Genomic DNA, 17741 nt, shown 5'->3' on the forward strand with positions numbered 1-17741 from the left:
CTTCTTCCCCGGTAATAAAGGTCTGAGACAAGGTGACTCGATCTCTCCATACCTCTTTATCTTGGTCATGGAAGTGCTATCAAAACTGCTAGAAAAGTAGTAGATGAAAGAGACATTCGAGTGCACCCAAACTGTCATGAACCAAGGATCACACACTTGCATTTTGCAGATGACCTGCTGGTTTTCTCTGATGGGTCTAGGCACTCCATATTAGGTATTAAGAAGGTTCTATCTGTTTTTTAAAGAGTGGACAAGCCTAGACATGAATCTTGAAAAGTCTGAAAAAAATGGGGGTTACTCTGAGATTGAAGCTTCAGTGATCAGTGATATCTCGGGGTTCCGCATAGGAACGTTTCCTACTAGGTATTTGGGTCTGCCTTTAAATCCTAGCAGAATCAGCTTCGCCACTCTCCAGCCATTTCTCGAACGCATCACCACTAAATTGCACTCTTGGACTGCCAAGACTTTGTCATTCATAGGGAAAGTTCAACCAGTATCCTCAATAGTGTATGAGATGGTAAACTTCTGGAGTTCTGTATTTGCTCTGCCTAAGCATTTTATGAAAAAGTTTACTCGTTGTGCTCTGCGTTTCTGTGGAAAATAGCACTACATTGGCAGCTGGAGCTAGAGTAAGCTGGGTTAGTATTTGTAAGCCAAAGAAGGAGGGGGGGGGGGGGGTCTGGGCTTGAGAAGGCTGGAGGAATTTCAAATGGTCTTTGAGTTGAAAAGAGTGTGGAATTATTTTTCTGATGGAGGCTCCCTATGGGTTGCTTTGCTCAAGGCTAATGTGTTCACTAACCATTGCTGTTGGACCATGACAGATTCTCAAAGAGTCTCTCCAAATGTACGGAGCATGATCAGAGCAAGAGAAAGTGTGGCAGAGGGGGGGGGGGGGGGTCTGGGCTTGAGAAGGCTGGAGGAATTTCAAATGGTCTTTAAGTTGAAAAGAGTGTGGAATTATTTTTCTGATGGAGGCTCCCTATGGGTTGCTTTGCTCAAGGCTAATGTGTTCACTAACCATTGCTGTTGGACCATGGCAGATTCTCAAAGAGTCTCTCCAAATGTACGGAGCATGATCAGAGCAAGAGAAAGTGTGGCAGAGTTCTTGAGATGTAGTGTTGGAGATGGATGTACCGCAAGCTTTTGGTACGACTATTGGACAGATCTAGGGCCACTGATCTTGGATTTGTGCGCTAAAGGTCCACATGATCTAAGGATCAACCTTGAATCTCCGGTTATCTCAGCAGCGGTAGATGGAAATTGAGGTTTTCCTCCGGCAAGATCTGAAGTGGCCGAAACTTTGCAGATTGTGCTCTCAACCATGACCCCACCTCACTCGGATAGGGGTGAAGACAAGTATCTTTGGCCTGATGGGGCTGACCATTTCGTTCCAAAGTTTTCTTCTAAAGCAACATGGCACCATATCAGGGAGAGAGCTCTTGAGGTCCCTTGGTTTGATCTGATATAGTTTAAAGAAGAGATTCCAAGATGTTCATTTGTGGCTTGGATGACAATACTCTCCCGGCTTCTTACAAAAGATAGATTTTCCTCGTGGGGCATGAATGTTCCTACGCTTTACGTTCTGTGCTCTTATGGACAGGAATCCCAACAACACTTGTTTTTCTTGTGCCCATATGTCTCACCTCTCTGGTCTCACTTCTCTGGAAGCGCTTGGCAAGCTGCTCTATCTTCTATGCTTGATGTGGTAGATATTATAGCTGTCTCTCTTCGGTTGCGTGTGGTGATCAAATTGTTGATGCATGTTATTGTTTATTGCATCTGGTGAGAGAGGACCTCTCGCATCTTCAAGCAGGTGGCCACTTCAGAAGAAGGGGTGATCTCGCGTGTTGATCGGATGATCCAGGATCGGCTCCTTTCCATCTCTCCTTCAATCCAGCTATTATTTTTCTTCACTTATCAGCCTCGTTAACTTTGTTTTATTATTATTTTTTTTGCGTTCTTCTTTTTGTAACGAGTGGATTTTCACAATCTTAAAAAAATCATAAAAGCCCGGTATAAATCTTAACATTTACACCAAATATCGTGATTACAATTATTATAAATAATGAGAAGACTCAAGTGTCAAGCAACTATAGGATGACGATTTCCGCAAGCGACATTAAAATCATCAAATAAGATTTGCATGTCTCAAGCCTTTTGGAAAAAAAAAATTGCATGTCTCTCATTGGTTTCTCTGACTCAGTCTCAAGAAAAATGATTATATAAAACATTATGATACTTGTGGAAAATAAATGTCAATTATAGAAATTAACGTTCGTTCCTAACTTTCTTTTTGAGTAATTCATTTATTTTACAACTTGAGTTATCTGTTTATATATACAGTTGTACTCAAAATAATATAGTTTGAGGTATTTTAACATATGGGTGAGATGCAAAGTCGGTCCATTAACTAAAGCATGAAAAAGGCATACAATATCACGGATCTAAAAGAATCTCAAATCTTAAGCCACATAAATAGTATCATTTAATATATCAATGTAGGGCAAGGTGTCAAGTGGCAATATTTAAACATTTCAACTAAAGTTAATCTTTCATTTTGCATCACACTTTCATCGTTGTGGTGACCTTTTCTAATAATAAAAATATACTAGGATAAGATTCGCGCCTTGCGCGGAATTAAATTATTATTTTTATTATATTTTGGAGAATGAAACAATAGTTTGGCTTCATTTGGATTAGAGGTGTTCAATCCAGATATCGCGTTGGTTTCGATTCGGTTTGATTTTTTTTTCTGTATTTTGGTTAGTAAAATATAACTACTATTCTAAATCCATATTTACTTTGACTTTAATCTTTCACGTACTTTTCAAAGATTTCAACTGGACAACTAAATTGATCAGCCAATCTTGTTGCTTTAAATCATTAGTATATATATATATATATAAATATATATATATATATATATTATTTAGTTTGAATATTTATTAAATAAAAATTTATATGCGTTATATTTTATGATCATTTGTAACTTATTATAACAAAAAAAATAATCTATTGATCACAAAATTTTCAGAGTAAGAATCTTCAAATTTCTAATAATATATAGACGTTTTGAAAAATTCAAAATATAACATATAAGAAAAAATATAAATGTTTTTATTATATATTTAATGTGATTTTTTTTAATATCTTTTAATAATATAAAATTAAAAAAAGAACTAAGATACCAAAATTGTTATCAAATATTTATTATTCATAATAATTAATTTTCATATATACGTTAATCATATTAGGTAATTTCGTAGCTTCTAATTAAGGAAAGTGCAAAAACAATATTTGGTAGATTATTTATCAATTCGAATATTCGATAGTTAGTTTAATAAAAAATATAATGTAAGTTAAGATGGACCAACCTATTTTTTTAAGAATAATATATTTTATATAGTCATTTATTAAATGAGAATTTATAATCATACACTTCTATGATCATTCATATCGTTTTATAACTGAATATTTAAATCATCGATAACAAAATTTTCAATGTGAAATCTTTAATAAGTATATAATTTATAAATGTTTTTGAAAATTCATTGAAAGTTTTAATATTAAAATATTTATGTAATCTTATGGTATATAGTTTAATCTATATATATATATATATGTTTTATTATTAAATGATATTTTTTACTCATATGGTTTTAAAATCATGTATATCTTCTTATAATATTAAATAAAAGTTCATATTAATACAATTTTATGATCATTTGTAACTTATTATGACAAAAAATAATCTATTGATCACAAAATTTTAAGAGTGGTGATCTTCAAATTTCTAATAATTTATAGACGTTTTGAAAAATTCAAAATATAACATATAAAAAAATATAAATGCTTTTTATTATATATTTAATGTGATTTTTAATATCTTTTAATAATATAAATTTTTAAAAAAGAACTAAGATACAAAAATTGTTATCAAATATTTATTATTCATAATAATTAATTTTCACATATATGTTAATCATATTAGGTAATTTCGTAGTTTTTATTTAAGGAAAGTGCAAAACATTTTTTGGTACGTTATTTATCAATTTGATAGTTATTTTAATAAAAAGTGTAATATAAGTTAAGATGGACCAACCTATTTTTCTAAGAATAGTATATTTTATATAGTTATTTATTAAATAAGAATTTATAATCATATGGTTCTATGATCATTCATATCATTTTATAACAAAATATTTAAATCATCGTAACAAAATTTTCAATCTGAAATCTTTAATATGTTTATAATTTATAAATGTTCTTGAAAATTCATTGAAACTTTTAATATTAAAATATTTATGTAATCCTATGGTATATAGTGTTTAATCTATATATATATATATATATTTATTTTATTATTAAATGATATTTTTTACTCATATGGTTTTAAAATCATGTGTATCTTCTTATAATAAAAATGTTAAACCATTTATCATTAATTTTTAACATAATAATTTTAATAGTTTTAGTTATTTATTGTCGTTTTTAAAAATTGAAAATATAACATATACGAAAAAATCTAAATTTTACTTTTATAGTTAATTTGATTGTTTAATTTATTTTAATAAAATAAAATTAAACAAAAAATGATGGAGGAGATATAAATTGTTATCAAATCTTTATTATTAAAATCATTAATTGTCATATATATATTATTCATTTATGGTAATTCCGTAGGTTTGATTTAAGGAAAGAAAATAACATATCATATCATTATATCATATAGTTTGACCAACTTATGTATCTAACAACATATAAAAATCGAATGTGGACCTACTTATTTTTCAATTGAATGTAATTGACTACTTAATTGAGTGCCACCTATGCATTGGGACCTATTTTAATTAATACAAAATTGAAGTTACATCTTTTCAAATGTTATTCAATTAATATATAGGGAATACCAAGTCATTAAGCTATTTAATAATTACATTGTATTGGAAACGTGTAAAGTGACTAAAGTCGGTATCTCTGGATCACAGCACAAACTGATAAAAGCCTCCGTAACCAAAAATTGTTCCATACATTTGATCATTGCTTAAAATAACATGTTACAAGTTCATATAATATATCAAACTTGCAGAAAGATTTTAGGCTTAGCTTTCAGCATAACATAGAAGTCAACCCAAACTTTTAGGCGACCTGACATATTTTTAATATTTTTAATATTCTTGAGGTTCTTTTTAGTACGGATTTTAAATACTAGATCGTGTTGTTTGATATATTCATTTGTTTTGGGTATGAATTGACATATTCATTTTTAAGGTAAACCGCAAATATAGTTTCAGTTTTCTTGCTACTCCTTTGATTGGAAAACGTTAATTACAAAATTTCTTAATCATCTAAACTAATACTAACATTATCAACAAGTAGAGCAGAAAATTCACTAAGATTGAGTAGTTTTTTTGTTTACTTGTTTTCATCCACATGGCCGTTTTAAGACTATCAAAACAGTACCAAGGAGAAAGTTTACCACATGATAAACATAACTCTTGTTTTATGAAAAACATTTCGTTTTATCTTTATTCAAATGTGGTAATTGCAAGAGTCGAAATATCTCAGACATGCAGATTTTTTTCTAGTTTTGTTTGGTAGCCTTCAAAAAGAATCAACGAACCTAATTCATAGCTCAATCAGTGTTCAATATTAAAAACAAATCCTTATCAATTAACATTAATCATTACGCTAATAAGTTTTTGTCGCCTGTTACATCAAATAAAAGAAAATATCTATTTACGCATAACACCAAAACATCCTTTTCAATCTTCTACACCAGAAATATACGGAGGATCTTTACCAAAAAAAAAATATACAGAGGACCATAAGTTATTTATACAGTTTTTGCTGAGTTTCAGTCTAATACATATATATTATTATACACAACAATAATGCAAACACATAAAGTTGATAAAATAAGACAATAGAGGATGCTGCATCATGTGAATAAAATCAAAATATAATGCATACCATAGTGGTCCTGTGAAAGTGGCAGTAGAAGTTGCATGTGGTTTAGGGCACATCAACAATTGTGTATGTCGTGTACTTGTCCAAAAGGCATATTCTTTTATTTTGAAACAGAGAATCCACAGAGAGTTTTAATACCAAGTTCCACTGAGAATAGAGACAAAGATGATTAAATATCTGCCGTAACCCACAAGGAAACTCAGAGGTTGAAAGGACATAATAGTCAGAGACGCATTTTCAACTTAAAAGCATGGTTTTAGAACATAACTTGACTAATCTTATTTCTCTTACATATAATAAGCTCATATGAAGACATCACACGTGTTATGGAATGGAACTATATCTTGTGCATGATAAGATGAGCACCAAACTGTGGGTGAAGGGTGAACACCGTGTAAGGAGCATGGACATAGGAAGGAGAAAGGTCAAAGGAGAATCTCTGTAGAATCAATGCCATTGCCATATTTGCCTCCAACATGGCAAAATTTTGGCCTATGCATATCCTTGGCCCCCAAGAAAATGGAATGAAGGAGACTTGGCTCTTTGCTGCCTTTGAGATGCCATCTTTGAATCTCTCGGGTTTGAACTCTGCTGCATCGTTACCCCATTGCTGGATGTCGCGTTGGACTAGCATAATAGGTAGAGTGATGTTGACACCACCAGGTAGCGTCACGCCGCCTAGCTTCATCTCTTTGTGAATGGCTCGAGCCATATTGATTACTGGAGGATATAGCCTAAGGACCTCTTGTAATATCATCGTCATCTGTTGGAAACATTCAGCAAAAATAATCATAATACAACCAGAGTACTGAAGTCACTTCAAGTTTGTTTTCTTAATTTTGTTCTACTTACAACTTTGAGCTGGTTCAGGCCTTCTGCATTGGGTTCTTTATCACCAAAAACTTGCTTGACTTCTTCTCTAGCACGAGCCTGCCAGTCTTGGTGTTGGCTTAGCAGAATCATTGTCCAAACTAGAAGTACTGAAGTTGTCTCTTGTCCAGCAAAGTAGAACAACTTGCACTCCTCTATCACATCTTCAATGCTCATTCCGTTTCCTTTACCTTGTCCTAAATTCGATTCAAGAAGTGTACCTAGCAGATCTTGGCTTGGTGCTTCCCCAGCTTCTCTCGCCCTTAACCTTTTGTCAACGATCCCTCTCAGTATAGCTTGGCTTTCTCTAGCTGCTGCTTTCATCCTTCTATTACCCTTGGTTGGGAGATAACTACATAGACAAAAGAACAGAGATATGAAACCACATGGGTAATCAAGTTATAAAACTGAGAACGAAGATGGATAAAGTTAGTGAATCAGTTTATTCCACGGATGAGTTAGTTAGCACGTATCATTGTTTTTTCCAGTTTGAAATAGTTCTTAAAATTAAAAATGTATGTGTTGTAAGCTATATTTCATGTAATGTGTTAAACCGTATTTGATTTTAATAAAGTCCTAATCGTTTGAGAGAAGAAAAAAATATGGTTAGTCAAAATCTAGAGGCCTAGTCTTATAACCAGGTTAGCTGAGGTTTTCAATACCTATATCCAGGGATGAAAGCTTTACGAAAAGATTGTATGATGAGCTCAGATAGTTCTGCTTGGAGCTCAAATATCCTATGTCCTTCTTTGTAGCTGCTGCCAAAAGCAGTACGAGAGATCACATCTGCAGTCATATTCATAAGCCAAGGCCAAACATCCACCTCACAGGATGACCCTTTGTCCATGACTATATTGTCCCATTTGACAACTACCTCGCTACAGCTCTGGTGGAACGCAGGTACCATATTCTATACACAGAAACGCAAGGCACAAACTGGATCAGATCCAAAGCAACCAACATACATACATGTATCATACCTAAACAAGGCCGAATCTGAGATTAGAAAGTCATAAATATTTTTAGGTCAATCTTAATAATATTTTTTTTTTGATAATTTGAAGATCATGTAACCTATGTATAATAACTCTTTAGCCGAATGTTTCATTAGAGTGTGTCTAGAACCAGCTATGTACATAAAGTACGCTAATGTGATTAGGGACTATAGAAAAATGAAAGCAATACCTTGATTTTGTCAAGGTGGAAAGCAGGGTTGATGATTCTTCGGTGTTTAGCCCATTTATCACCGTCATAACTAAAGAGTCCACTGGCTACAAGTCTGCTCAAGGGGAATGTATTTGGCTTCTGGAAATCATAAATCTTGTTCAACACTTCCTTGATTTGCTCGGGGTTCGTAATGGTGATGGTTGGTATAGGTCCACGCCATGTAAAAAAAGTCCTTCCTGTTCCAACCACATACAGATACAAAAATTAAAACCTTTTGTTCTTTAATATGTTCCTAGCAAATAAATATAGGAATCAAGAAACCTACCGTAAGTCTTGAGCATGTGAGAGGGGAAGGGCAAGACACGTGGGACGATATCATCAGTTAGTTTGATGGGTTTGGACCTTGCCTCCGTCGTCATGCTATATTCCCTTTTCACATCTCCAACAAGTAACGTGTAAGGAGTTCCGACAAGACCTTGTCTTCTCAGGTAACTCTCAAGCATCTTTGGTTTAAACCAAACCCAATTTAGAGTTCTCCATATCCACCACAATACAGCAGCTATAGCTACTGAAACTGTTACTGACGCAGCTGATGCTTCCATTTTCGTTCTTAGAGAAGAGAGAGGGAGATAGATAGATAATCTGATGGCATTCTCGGGATCTATATATATGCATGAATGTGGTGATGACCTCACCACTGATGTCATATATATTTGATGTTTTGCACAAGAAGCAAATTTGGATTTGTGTGAATATTAGCTATAACTTGCGTAAGGGGGAAAGGCATGACCGTCAACCTTTTGACATTTCTTTGTCACTACATCTGTTTAAGAAAACATTAGTCAAACATTAGCAATGGTTGGTTTTAACTTTTCAACTTTATAAAAATATGTTATTGTCTTTGTGAATACGTAAATTTTTGACTAATGTTTACATCTGCATGAATGTATTTCTGTCTATCAGAAAATTTGAATTTGTGTGAATATTGGCTATAACTTTCGTAAGGGGTAAAATGCATGACCTTCAACCTTTTGACATTTCTTTGTCACTACATCTCTTTAAAGAAAAACATTAGTCAAACATTACCATGGTTGGTTTTAACTTTATTACTTTATAAAAATATGTTATTGTCTTTGTGAATATGTAATTTTCTTGGTCTTTTTTTGTTCGTTTTAAATATGTTTGTGATTTTATTCAAAATTGTGTTGCCACATGTAGTAATTCCTATCATACAGTAGAAACTCTATAAACTAATACTCGATATATTAATAAACACGCTAAATTAATAAATGTTTTTTGGCTCCGAATTAAGCCAGGTAAAATTATAATACAAATTGATAAAATAATAAGATAATATTTTCTTAGAAAATCCTATGTGAATATATAGTCTTATCAAAATCATAAATTAATAATTAATATATATATATATATATAAATATGTTTGCTTCTCTCCTATGCTGCCACCTAAGATGGCACGTCAGAAAATCATGCGTTTTGGATCTGACACGTGTTCAGATAAGTAAAATTCTGCGTTTCATTTAATCGAGTTATGTTTCGTTTGTTCACATGTTAATGGACTTATAAACATTTAATTGGCCCAACGAAGAGAGGCTGTCTTCCCCGATGGCGTGACCAAAAATTAAAGCTCATGTCCTCTTCGATCTACACCAGATATGGAGGAGATATGATGAATTGATTGAATCAAATCGACGGGTGTTCAAAAAAAAGTGAATCAAATCGACGTGAAAAACCTCTGTGTCAAGCTTTAATTGCCTTTGTAATCTTCCAAAGCGTTACGTAACAACCTTCATAAATGCTTCCATGATTTCTCATTCATTGCATCTCGCTTTATCCTTTTTTCCTAGCAATGAATCTCCACCTATAAGAGTTAGGCTACGAATACGGGTCAAACAAGAATATACAAGTGCAAAATTCAAAGGGACTATACGAACGGAACTTTTCTCCCAGGCACGTAAGTCAAGAAGAGTCTTTATCCAGTAAACTTTTCTTACCACCTGCAATTACCCTCCAGACTTTACCGTTCTAGGCAACTCTTGCAGAAAACTTTCGAGGGTTTTTTCAAATTCTTTCATGTTTAACGCTTTACCCACCAGCCACTAATCGAAACAGCTCTTTAACCACCGGGTTCTTCCCCCGACCCGGGTCGGAGGGACCGCCGGCGACAGCTCCGACATCCTCTGGTTTCCCTTCAATGGCAAGCAGTCTTGTTATGACGAAGCACTTAAACGCGTTGGCCCAAGATGGAAGGGGCTGAGACCAGGAGCTTATAATCTTTAAGGGAGGTTTCCCTAGAAAAGATTTTCTAAACGGATCCAACCTTTCTACAATCTCTCAGTGTGTACTGAGCAAGGAGACACCCAAAATCTAGAACAAACCTCTAAATCCCCAAAAGGACCGAAGCATAACAATGGCAAGACGTCTCTAAACAGCCGAAAAAGGAAAGGCTGTAGCTTTGGATAGCCATGAACCACCACGAAAGGCCAGAGTCAGGATTCAAGCCCCAGACACCACGAACCTGATAGCTAAGCACTCCCTCACTTTGATTGGGAAAGTCACGAACCCTTCGGTGCAAAAGGTCTGGTCTCTAATCCCATTCTTCACTGAACACTGGAACACTGAAGTTAGACCTATAGGAGCAGACCTCGGACAAGGCATGTTTCAGTTCCAGTTTGAACTGAAATCAGACCTACTAGCTGTTCTTGAGAAAAGACCATACCACTATGCTACATGGATGGTCATACTCCAACGATGGGAGCCTACTATATCACCTTCCTTTCCGTCGCTGATACCTTTTTGGATTAAAGTTCAAAGTATACCTTTACATCTCTGGGAAGAAGGTACAATCAAAAGCGTTAGTGAGGATATCAGAATCTTTGAAACCTACGAGATTACTCCCACCTCGGTACGTATGAGAGTTCAGATAAACGGCCGACTACCCCTTATAACATCCTCTGTCATCGACTATTCAACTGGAGAAGAAGTAACCGCCACGCTGATATATGAGAAGTTAGAGAAACACTGCTCAAAATGTTTCCAACTGGAACATGAGATTAAAGACTGTCTGGATGCAAGGGCAGAGAAAAAAGCTAAAGAAAAAGAACAAAACATCATACTTGAGGAAACAGCTAATAGGAGAGTTCCTGAATCAACAACAAAAAGGCAAGCTAAACCTTTCCGGTTCACAGCTTCAAGAAGCAAGGAAGAGTTTACCTCTCACTACCGATCACGAACATCAGACTCTACTCGACACTATGACCGGCCTTCTGCTTTCAACCGACTATCTCAGGACCGGAACAGGGAGCACAGAGTCTGGAAGGAAAAGAATGTCTCCTATAGAGCTACAAAACACGACCCAAGAAGACATGAGTATGATCACAGACCTGGATCGTATTATCCTAGGGGAGAGAACAGAGTCCCAGATGCTAATGAGCAACACTTCTAAGAAACATCACAGCATAGACCCACCTACAGAGAAATCCAGAGGGAGGGCCACTCTATCAGACAAGAGGAAGGTGGCTCACCTAGAACACATCAGAGCCCTTTTGCTAGGGGGGTTCCCCTACAGAACTTACAAACACCTATCCCTCAGGAAGCACTGGATGTAGCTTTGGGAGAAATCCGAGATGTAATGAAGCAATATACAAGTTGTGCCGATCCGACTGAGAGTGCTGCTAGAACAGAAAGACTTAAGCAAGCAGAGGAACAGGGACAACTACAAGAGTCCGCAGCTCAACTGGCACTTGCCACGATAGCCACCCAAGCTATTGATGCTTCCACAGTAAGGGAATCACTCAGCGCTAAACGAATTCCGGCAACACTCCGACTAGGCCCACCACAACCGGTACCTGACCAAGAACGGAGTCCTAGTACAACCAAAAGAAAGCCAGGTCGACCTCCAGGTAGGAAGCAAACAGCTGGAAGCCCCTTGATGGGTATTGGAGCCAGCTCGCGCAAGCGAAAGACCCAACAAACCAAGCCTCGCTTGGCCAGAAGAAAACTCAACCCTGAGACTAGAACCTCTGCTCGAGTTCCTACCTCCAATCGACGCAAGCCAGCAAGCTCAAAGGACACAAAAGCAGCAAGTGGCGGGCACTCATCGGACTCACAACCAATTTGTAATCTGATACCAGCGATCAAGAGAAAGAAGAAGAAGGATTTTCACAATCCATCCGATCGGGTTCTTAGCCATTGCAAGCTGGAACTGTCAAGGGCTGAGGAATCCCGAGACAGTTCGACGGTTACGGGAAATCAAAAAACAGATCTTCCTGGATATACTGTTCTTAACAGAAACTAAAAACCCCAACGAGTTTGTTTTGAAGAAGCTGGAACAACTGGACTATGAAGAACATGTCTTTGTACCTCCCTTAGGACATGGAGCAGGAGGCCTGGCCTTACTGTGGAAGAAAGAAATAAATGACTCTGTACTTTCTGCTTCAGCAAACTGTATTGACACCAGTATTACCTTTGAAGGAAAATTTTCTATTCTTCCTTTATCTATGGAGATACTGACATAATCCAACGTAGAGAGATGTGGAATAACCTGGTCGATATTTCTAACTCGAGAGACGCGCCCTGGTTTATTACTGGAGATTTCAACGATATATTGAGCGCTGACGAGAAAACTGGGGGTCCAGACAGGCCTGAAGGTTCTTTTAGCGACCTTCGTACTCTCTATTCCGAAGGAGACCTCTTTGACCTTAGACACTTCGGTGATCCCCTATCATGGATAGGATAACGAGGCACTCATCTTGTGCGATGGGATAACGAGGCACTCATCTTGTGCGATGTCGCCTGGATAGAGCCGCAACCAACACAGCTTGGGCGGAAAATTATCCATCAGCAAGGAGTCAATATTTAGGCTTTGATCTTTCATCGGATCACAATCCACTCATCTCATATTTTAAACCAAATAAGAAGAAACGGAAAGGGCTCTTCCGCTACGATAGACGTCTAAAGGATAATGCTGAAGTGAAGGAACTAGTCCGAGAAGCCTGGCAAGGTGACCGCAATGTACCTGTCTCCGACAGGATAGCACACATGACAAAAGCAAACTTATCATTGAAGGAAAAAGAATCGAACTTGATGAAGCGTTGTCAAGTGATCAAAATGACACGGGCTTGATACAGAGATTCTCTGCTGAACTTAACAAGGCGTATGAGGACGAAGAGGCATACTGGAAGCAAAGAAGCCGTTTGCTATGGCTGAGATTAGGTGATCGGAACACGGGTTTCTTCCATGCCACATCCAAAAAGAGGAGACGCGCCAACACCTTTACTGTCCTTGAAAATGAAGAGGGAACCGTGGTTCACAAAGAGGAAGATATTGCGATGGTTATCGTTAGATATTTCAACAAAATGTTCACCAGCCAGGATGGAGACAGGGAGGAGACAGTCCACCTCGCACTCAGACCAATCATAAACGAGGAGCAGAACAACGATCTCATCAGACTACCCTCCCCACACGAAATCCGCAACGCTGCATTCTCCATTCATGCGGACAAGGATCCGGGTCCGGACGGTTTTTCAGCGAGTTTTTTCCACAGCAACTGGGAGAACATTGGCGAGGATATAGTTAAGGAAGTACAGGATTCTTCTCCACTGGAGTTCTTCTTAAGCACATCAATGACACCCACGTCCTATTGATCCCGAAGAACAAGAACCCGCAAACGGTTGCTGACTACCGTCCTATTGCCTTATGTAATGTGTATTACAAGATAATCTCCAAGATTATAACAAAGAGACTCCAGCCCCTGCTCTCATCACTGATCTCAGAAAACCATTCGGCTTTTGTACCGGGAAGAGCGATCTCAGACAATGTTCTAATCACTCATGAAGTTCTCCACTACCTCAAAACATCTAAGGCGGAAAAGCATTTCTCAATGGCAGTTAAAACTGACATGAGCAAGGCATACGACCGTTTGGAGTGGGAGTTTATTGAACTGGTCTTACAGCGACTAGGATTCCATCAAGTGTGGATAAACTTGATCATGCAATGTATATCCACTGTTACATATTCTTTTCTCATCAACGGCTCGCCTAGAGGAAAGGTATCACCGAGTAGAGGTATCCGTCAAGGAGACCCACTCTCACCATACATATTCATCTTATGTAGTGAAGTGCTCTCGGGACTTTGTAACAGAGCACAAGAAGAAGGAAGACTACAAGGCGTTCGAATTGCAAGGGGGTGTCCCCGAATAAATCATCTCCTCTTTGATGATGATACAATGTTCTTTTTGAGCATTAATTCAACCTGCCGAGCTGCCTTACGAGACATATTACAACGATATGAGGAGGCCTCAGGACAGACTATCAATCCCGCGAAGTCAGCCATCACCTTCTCGAAGCATACTCCTTCGGATTTGAAGCAAGCAGTCAAGGATGACCTCCAAATTCAAAAAGAGGGCGGTACTGGAAAATACTTGGGACTACCGGAGCAATTCGGTAGGAAGAAGAAGGACCTCTTTGCATCAATAGTGGATCGAATCAAGCAAATAGCAAGTGGCTGTTCAACAAAATTTCTCTCTACTGCGGGAAAGATGGTCATGCTGCAAAGTGTTCTCAGCGCTGTACCGTCCCACTCTATGACTTGCTTTAAACTCCCCATTTCGCTATGCAAGAGGATACAGTCTACGGTTACTCGTTTTTGGTGGGACAAGAGAGAAGGCGAGAGGAAAATGGCGTGGATTGCATGGGAAAAGCTTGCTCAGCCAAGGTTTAGAGGTGGACTTGGATTCCGAGACTTTGAAAGTTTCAACGTTGCTCTCTTGGCTAAATTGAGTTGGCGCCTAACTCAACACCCTGAAGGACTTTTGGGACGCACTTTATTTGGAAAATACTGTGCAGCGGAGGACTTCTTACTCTGCCCTGAAACGGATGCGATCTCCCATGGATGGAGAGGAATATTGATAGGACGAAACCTGCTACTACAGAATCTAGGTTGGGTGATCGGAGATGGCCAAGACATCAAGATATGGAGTGACCCATGGCTCAGTTTCGTAAAACCGGAAAGACCCATTGGCCCCCCACCAGAGAGGTACACAAAAAGCACGGTTGCTGACCTGCTGGTTACCGGAACTACGGAATGGAATTTGCAGGAAATTAGACGTAGTTGTCCTGCCTACGAGCAGCAAATTCTGAGTATAAAACCAAGCAAAAAGGGAGCGAAAGACAAAATGGTTTGGCTAGGTACTAAGTCAGGAGAGTACTCGACAAAAACTGGATATGCAGTTGCAAGTCTGTCCCAGGTTGATGAAGATGACCAAAACAACCAAAACATGGTTGACTTCAACTGGAACAAATGCGTTTGGGGTCTGAACACTGCACCAAAAATCAAAATGTTTGTATGGAAAGCTCTGCGTAGAGCCCTCCCTGTGGGAACTAGACTGATCGAGCGACATATTAACGTCGACCCAAGATGCAAGAGATGTGGAGAACCTGAATCTATAACTCATCTTCTGTTCCACTGCCAGTTTGCGAAGGATGTGTGGCTCGCTGCTCCCTTAAACCTTGGCTTTGACAGTAGCGGAATTCTAGATTTAATGGAATGCTGGGAACACCTAAAGAACCTAACGTGCTTACCCCCGAAAGGTCTAGCTACGGGAAACCTCCCCCCCTGGATACTCTGGTCGCTTTGGATAGCCCGCAACAACCTCCTTTTCAACAACAGAACTTCGAAGCCGGAGGATATCCTCACTATATAAAGCGATTGCAGGAGCAAGAGAATGGCAGAATGGACAAGAGAAGACACAACTACCAAAAAGGAACCTAGTTCCAGCAAGAACAAGAGAAGAGAGAGTAAAATGCAGGACTGATGCGGCTTGGAAAGCTTCTGGAAGTATTGCGGGTCTTGGGTGGAACATCATCGATAGAAATGTGCCTCTTAGTTTTTCTGCCTTTGAGCTGAATGTCCACTCGCCTCTGGTTGCGGAGAGCATTGCAATGAGAGAAGCTATGGCGAAATGCCTTGAATTGGGTCTGGACTCTGTCTGCTTTGAATCTAATTCATCTCAGCTGATAAATGCCATAAATGAAGAGAAGATACCACTGGAAGTTTATGGAATTGTCTCAGACATCATCCTCCTATCCTCTAGTTTTACCTCTGTTTCTTTTTATTGGATAAGCCGTGATGTTAATGCGGTGGCTGACAACTTAGCAAAACAATGTTTGGTGGTTGCAGAGGCTTTTATGGCCGAGACTTAACTTTGAATGAATGAATTAGTTGTGTTCAAAAAAAAAAAGAATCTCCACCTATAAAAAGGTAAAGCTTCATCTCTTGAAAATAATCCTCACAAATCTAATAGCATTCGATATTTTCTCATTATAATAGTTAACTCAACTGTTCGACTTGCTGTTCTGAATTATGAGTTGTTCACCTTAGAGGTGAGGTTGCTCAGTTTCTGGGAAATTGACATGCTTTTTATTGATTCTAAGATATTTTGTTTTTAAAGCATATCTTAGTATTGAAATAATTTGTCTTTATGAAGAAAGTTGTATAATCTCAAAAAAAAATTGAAAAATTGTATCCTAATGAGGGACTCTTTGATAACAACAAAGTGTCTTTACGAAAAAATAGAAAGACATACATATCCCTCAGTTATGTCATCGATATGGTAAATGTGCTGAAGGAACCATGACAGAGGATGATGTTGTCTTGAGAGAAAGTTCAAACAAAAAATATGGCATGAAAAAGTATAAAAGTTTTCCGTTTCCTAAATCTGAGGAACATGTCCTCATGAACCAAAGTGGTCATCAGAAGAGTTAAAAGTTTTTTTTTCTGGTTTCTTAATCTAAGATGTGTTATTTGTTTTGGTTTTTGGAACTGTAGAATGTTATATCTTATGTGGAGGGAAAAAAATAAATATTATGGAACTAAAGTAACTATAAATACTATGGAACTAAAGTAACTATAAATGTGTGGAAACCAAAGATATAACAACAATACAAGTTTACATTCTCGCAGATATGGCTTCTCAGTGACTTATTCAGAAAGTATCTTAATAGCATAGAAGCTGGTTGGCAGGTACACTCAGTTAACTTCTAGGGAGCGTGAATTTGATTTTCATTATCTTTTCTGTATAATGATTTGTGTGTTTTAGTACAGATTAGCCGGATTTATATGGTGACAAACTGACAACAATACAAAGGCTCTTTACTTACTGGACTATAGGTTCTTTAGAAAAAACAATTATGTTAATGTTTTTAAAAATTTGAAGCTTCTTAAAATAAATATAGTATTATTTGTATAAACTTTATATTTTTACTATGTCAAATTGAAATAGAAATAATAAGAATATTTCTATTATTATATTTTCTTAATTATTTTTGTTAATATTGTATTATTTAACGATAGAGAATAATGAAAGTTGTTGTCATTTTAATTCAAATCAAAAATATTTATTAACAATAACAATATGATATCAAAATTATTTCCATTATTTTTTGTTTATAATATTATTTTCAATACATAATAATTTTAAATGTTTCATAAGTTAATATAAATTCATGTAAAATAATTTTTATAATAACTTCCCGCCCGTAGGGCGGACCGATCCTAGTATATATATATATAAAAGATATATATATATATATATATTAATTTATAAAGTTTTTACTATATATGCATAAGGTCAAGAGTTTGAGTTTTCGATTTCAGTTATGAAGATTTATAAATTTGTTCAGAGTGATATAAGCTTTGATAAGTTATAGACAGTTTTA

General features: G+C 36.9%; 2 protein-coding genes across 2 annotated transcripts; one reads left to right on the forward strand and one right to left on the reverse strand.

Moving 5' to 3' along the window:
- The first annotated feature begins 262 nt into the window (after positions 1-262).
- LOC111201806 lies at positions 263-1264 on the forward strand. The gene is made up of 2 exons (XM_022694133.1): positions 263-517; positions 1001-1264. The coding sequence occupies exons 1-2, from the start codon at positions 263-265 to the stop codon at positions 1262-1264; spliced, it is 519 nt and encodes a 172-aa protein (XP_022549854.1).
- A 4833-nt stretch (positions 1265-6097) lies between these two features.
- On the reverse strand, positions 6098-8717 carry LOC106349151 (cytochrome P450 72A15). Its single transcript, XM_013789071.3, has 5 exons — positions 8333-8717; positions 8026-8243; positions 7503-7750; positions 6823-7192; positions 6098-6733 (listed from the first exon to the last, which is right to left on the reverse strand). Exons 1-5 carry the CDS (start codon positions 8712-8714, stop codon positions 6308-6310), a joined length of 1644 nt encoding a protein of 547 aa, XP_013644525.3. The 5' UTR covers positions 8715-8717; the 3' UTR covers positions 6098-6307.
- Between the last annotated feature and the right edge of the window lie 9024 nt (positions 8718-17741).

The sequence above is a fragment of the Brassica napus genome, chromosome C1 (assembly GCF_020379485.1).
Source record: "Brassica napus cultivar Da-Ae chromosome C1, Da-Ae, whole genome shotgun sequence".
In the NCBI taxonomy this organism is placed as follows: domain Eukaryota; kingdom Viridiplantae; phylum Streptophyta; class Magnoliopsida; order Brassicales; family Brassicaceae; genus Brassica; species Brassica napus.